This window comes from Rhizophagus irregularis, chromosome 17 (genome assembly GCF_026210795.1).
Source record: "Rhizophagus irregularis chromosome 17, complete sequence".
In the NCBI taxonomy this organism is placed as follows: domain Eukaryota; kingdom Fungi; phylum Glomeromycota; class Glomeromycetes; order Glomerales; family Glomeraceae; genus Rhizophagus; species Rhizophagus irregularis.
Window position 1 is genome coordinate 301,050 of NC_089445.1, and position 6,000 is coordinate 307,049.

Here is a 6,000-nt window from a genome sequence, read left to right on the forward strand (position 1 = left end):
GAAAAAAATAATATAATAAAATAAAGTTTCATCTCCGCAATTGATTATTATAAATAATAGATAACCTATCAAAACTTGAAAATTTTTACCCCATATTTTTTTATATTTTGTCAATAGTTTCAAAAATTGACTTGTAATTACTTGCTTTATTAGGTTTATACATGCAAAAAAGTGAAAATGCTTTTACCTTATAAGGAAAAGTACTTGAGTGACATTTTTTTATTTTGTGATAATTTTGGTGATTATTAATAAATCAAATTTCAGGAGTTCTTCTTATATAATAACAGATAATAATATTGTAAATAAATAAAATTACTTGGTAACGTATTGGTACGCAGTATAGTACAGCAGATACAAGCATTTTTTTCGAATTCCATAATTCCACATTACTTCACATTATTCTTCCTTTTTCGTTCGATATATGTGATGTATGTATATATTGAATATATTATATATATAATACATATATATATATTTATTTATATTTATTATATATGTATTATATATCTACTTATATCCTGTATAATATATTAAAAATATATATATCATATATTCATTTTTTTTTCGAAAAATTTTTTATAATAATCAAAATGATCGAACAAGTGAAAATCTGCGGGTTAATAGTTTAATAAAACAATTATTTAAGAACAATAAGAAAAGAAATTCTCTCCTGAACCTTCTTTTTTCTTTTGCATGATAAAAACAATAGAATTTCGATTCAACTTTGTTTTAAAATAAAAAAAAAACGAGTATAACTTTAAAGAATGTTTTTCTCTTAAAAATTTGATCAGGAGAACAAAACAAGGCGTATGTAATGTATGTGTAAATCGATCAAAACCTACCATATGCGACAAGTATATATATATATATATACGGTATGTTTTCTTTTTCATCATTTCGTTTAGAAAATAACGTTCAAATGAAATGATTCGATGATGATCTCATGACATCTCATGACTCATACAAAGCATACAAAGCATACAAACTTACAAAGTTTAAATGGTTTATGACGAAACACTATTTTTAAGATATCAAAAAAAGATATCAAAAAGATTGAACAATGAATTATATTTTTGGGGTTCCCATAAGATTTTTTACCTTTAAAGGAAAATAGGTTCCAATAATGGATCAGATTCTCCGAACTTTTTCAACCAATTAAAATTTAAATTAATTATAAATGTTCACATGATTAAAGGATAAATTACAAATACATTCAAGTATAGTACAACTTTTTTATTATTACTATTCATTTATATTTTTCCGAAGGTTTATGTAAAAAAAAAAAACTTGTTTAAATTTAATTGGAAGAAATGATAAAAGTAAATGAAAACACAAAAAAAAACAATATTATAATTATTTTTGTTAAAACGGCTGAGGTTTAAAATAAGTGAAACCATTAGATACGAAAAAAAAACAAATATGAAGATTATTTTTATATTTGTTGTTTTTTGTTGTTGTTGTTGTTGTTGTTGTTATGGGTTGTTATGGTTGTGACTTGTTATGCTATTATTACTTTAATTAGTAAGTAATAGTATTTTTGGACGAAAGGAATATTTAGGAATACTTTTAAAGGAGGACAAACAATTCTTTTTTTTTTGTGGTCGTTCTTTTTTTCTTATAAAAAGAATTGTTTATTTTGTCTGTGCACATTATAAGTATTCAATTTAAACTAAAAATGGTGGTCAAGTAGGATACTGCGGATGAAAAACTCTGGGCTGAAACAAAGTCAAATCACAATATATATTTATAATATATAATATATATCGGAAAGAATATATCCGGTCTTTATAATTTGTAAAGTTTTCATTTTTTCCATTTAATCCATTTAATCCATTTAATAATCCATTTAATCCATTTGTCATGTTTCTTCTTTATTTCCATCCCAAACGTATCAGAATGAAAAATAATATCAATAATAATAATAATATCAGTTTATAAATCCTGTATTATTTATTGTCACAAAATGTTCCAATGTTCCTATTTTTAAAAATGTTGATCCAAAAGACTTTGCCACATCTTGTGTTGTCTGAAAAAAAAAAAATCTAAAATATTCATTTTATTAAAAATAGAAAACTCTATATATAAAAGAGAAGAAAAGAATGAATAAAATAAAATGTATAAAATGTTCAAGTAATCTAATTGATGGGGGGCACAGCATGATATCAAAATTATACGGGCTTTACGGATGTGATAATAAAATTTGGTGAAATTTAATTTAGAAAATGGGGTAAAATACCTCATGAAAATATCACAAGAATCACAAGAATCGCGCCAATTTCCCCAATTTCCCTCATTTATTTCACATATACTTTATGCGGTAATACCAGCATAATATGAATAAAAAAAGTATTCTAATATATCTAATATAAATAAATAATTCTTATTATTAATAATAATGTTGACACATTAAAAATATATCGGCAGATAATTTCCTAATTTATATTGACAACAACAACAACACATTTTTATATTATTATTTATATTGTTTATTTTATTTTTCGTTTTATTCGTTTTATAATAATATATTAAATATATATAATTGATAATATATATTTTATATTTATTATGGGCGTAATTTTTTTTTGGTTTATATATAACGTTTCTCGATTTTATTTGAATTTTTTCAGTTTAAAAAAAATATTCTCTTTTCCTTTCTCTCTCTCTCTCTCTTTTTTTTTTTTCGTCCGTATTTTTTTTTCTCTATATTTTTTTAAAATTTTCTTTTTGAAGATTTCTCTTTGAAAAAAAAAAAGAAAAGAAAAGAAAGAAAGAGAAGAATAGTTTTCCTTCAAAAGACACTTTATTATTTTTATTTGAAAAAATGGTTTCAAAAATGATACGAATGAAAAATTCAAGTAAAAAATTTCCGATAACAAAATTACCTTATGATATTATAGAACTTATCATAAAAACAGCCATAAAAAATACATCATCAACATTAACCGGTTCTCAATTAATTTTCGTTAATCGATTATTTGCAAAAATATCAATTCCTTATATATGGAGACATTTATATTTAATAGAACCTGAGGAAAGAATAATCTTCAATATATTATCAACATCACCGGATAAATTAATGTTTGATTATAAATCATTCGTAAGAAGGATTACTATATGTCCTATATCAATGTCAAATATGAATTCTGGTGGTTTATTAAAAACTTTGGAAATCGTACAAAATTTATTTTCATCACAACCTTTAATCGGAATTTCAATTGAAGATAAATTGAATTTTTGTCATATTTGTCATGTAGGAAAAGAGATTACTTATAAACAAGTTGCAAAGAATTTAATGACATGGAAAGGTTTAAAAGAACTTAAATTAGATTCAAGTCATTCATCTTTTAATGATGATTTATTAGGGGAACTTTTACCACATTTTTCTTTATTGGTCGATAAACGTAAAGGAATTTATGGTGGATTACAAAAATTATCTTTAAGTGGATCAAATTTTACCGACCAAGGTATATTACAACATGTTATTCCTCACGTTAAAGATACTTTAATCGAATTTAATGCCGGTTATGGTGGAATGAATCCTACCGAAAATATTACTGGATTTTCAATTCTTGAATTATTAAAAAATTGTAAAAAACTTGAAAGAATTTATTTAGAAGGGGTTGATTTAAATGATTCTGATTTTAATATGATGAATGATAATAATGATGAAGATGATGAAGCTTATTGTGATGAATTATTAGATGATAATTTATCCGATTTTGATATTGATAGTGATTTATCACCAAATAATTCTTTAATTATACCACATCCTTCTCAAATTTCTTTTAATCAAATTATATCAGCAGAGATAAAACATATTTATATTGGTAAAACGAGTCAATCAACTTTTACTCATAATGGTCTTTTATCCCTTTTATCACTTTGTCATAAAACACTTCAGACCTTGTCGGTAGATTTGGATTATATATCACAACCTGTTTTATTGGATGTTTTTATACCTTTATTTTCTTGTACAAAATTACAAGAAATTCATTTAGTTTCAGAAAGTTGGTCTGAATGGGCTTTACATTATCCACAACCTCGTTATGAATATGAGATTCAAGCAAAAGAAGCCATGTGGAGATGGAAATTAAAGAGTTATTGGGGTTTGAGTAAAGATTTGATTGAAGAAATTGGTGAGAAGATTGAAAGTTTACGAGCATTTAATATACTTGGTGAAAATTATCTTAAAAAGTGATGCGATGTTGCGCTCATTTAAAATTTTTTTTTTATTTTTCGATTTTTTCGATTTTAAATTTTTTTTATTTTCATTTGGATTTTATTTTCGTTTCAATTTTTTTATTTTATTATATTAAATACTTATTTTTTTCTTATTTTTTGCATATTCAAAAAAATTATTATTATTTTTTGTACATATTTTTTATTCAAAAAATCAAAAATTTTTTTTTCTTTTTTTATTTATTCTTTTTTCTATTTCAAAAGTATTTTCATTAATTATTTTATTTTATATTACATTTTATCAAAAAAGTATTTTTTATTATTTTATATTTCATTTTTATAATCATTCACATATTTATATAGTATAGATGGGGTTTCATTTAAAAAAAAAAATATCTCATAAAAATCCATATCAAATATATTATATTCATAGAAAAAAAAAATATTCGTTTTTTTTAAATTTTTTTTCAAAGTTCCCAAAAAGTTCAAAAATATATTTTTTTTATCAAATAAAAATTTAAAAGAAAAAAAAGTGCGTATATCAAATTCAAAAAAAAATTGTCTCGTGGCGCATCAGTTTTTTTTTTTGATTATCTATGAAATTTTTTGTTCCTACCTTTTTAGCGTTCAAAAGTATAGAAAAATTTACGATGATTTGCACAAAAAAAGGGGGAGAGAAGGGGTAATAATATGCAAAACATTTAAGTAATTAAAGGGAATACAACATGAAACATATTGCATTTTACATAAAACTATCTTTTAGGTTTATAAATTACTAGATTGCTAGTTACCTAATTTAAATTACGATAGGAAATGAATATACTAAAATGGTTAAGTTAAATAATATTAGTGTAAGTGTCAGTTGTCAAAAAGATTTAGGTAATTTTTTACTACGGATTGTGTGAAAATTACTCTTCTTTTATTTTTGATTTTGATTATTTTTTGATTTTGATTATTGGTTTATAAGAAATTTTATTAATAATTATAATTATATAATATATTAAAGGAATTGATCTCCTTGAAAAAATCTAGAAACAAAATCCAGAAACAAAAAAAAAAATCCAAAAATAAAAATAAAAATAAAAAAAAAATAAAATGAAAAAATAAAATTCGTTTTTTTTTAAAAAAATATTCTAATTATTCTAATTATGCATAAGAAGGTTTTTCACTATAATATTTTTATCCGTTTTATCCGTTTTTTTTTTTTTTACAAATCCGTTACAGAATCCGTTTTAAAAATATTATTACAAAGGAGTTAAATTTAACTACTAATATCCGTCAAAAAAAAAAAAAAAAAAAATTTCACATTTTTTTTTTTCACCATTTCCTAAACGTTATAACTAAATGAACTAAATGATATAAAAAAATTAATTCTTAATAATTATTGGTTCTTAAAAAACCTGTACTTAAACTTGTTACAATTTACTTGTACGTTTTACTTTTTCAAGTTGTGCTTTTTTACTTGTACATAATTATTTTACTTTTGTACATATCTGATATTTTACTCTTTCCTTATCTACAGTATAAAAAAAAAAATAATGACGAATTTTAATATATTTATGATGATTTTTATTTTTCCACTACATTTTTTTTGTACTAAAGTAATATCACACAATAATAACAGATAAATAAATTTTATAAAAAGATGATACAAATATTTATTATAAATAAAATAGGGATGAGTAGTCACCTTGTAAAACCATGCTAAAAAAGAAGTGACTAAAATAAATTAACAAATTGATCATCGTAGTCACTATGGAAGAATATAAAATATGGAACATAAAATATAGAATATAGAGTAACTAACACATTTATACACAA

General features: G+C 22.4%; 1 protein-coding gene across 1 annotated transcript; it reads left to right on the top strand.

Moving 5' to 3' along the window:
* The first annotated feature begins 2,726 nt into the window (after window positions 1-2,726).
* OCT59_008786 (uncharacterized protein) lies at window positions 2,727-4,728 on the top strand. Its single transcript, XM_025316219.2, has one exon. The coding sequence runs from the start codon at window positions 2,822-2,824 to the stop codon at window positions 4,196-4,198; it is 1,377 nt and encodes a 458-aa protein (XP_025181046.1). The 5' UTR covers window positions 2,727-2,821; the 3' UTR covers window positions 4,199-4,728.
* The last annotated feature ends 1,272 nt before the right edge of the window (window positions 4,729-6,000 follow it).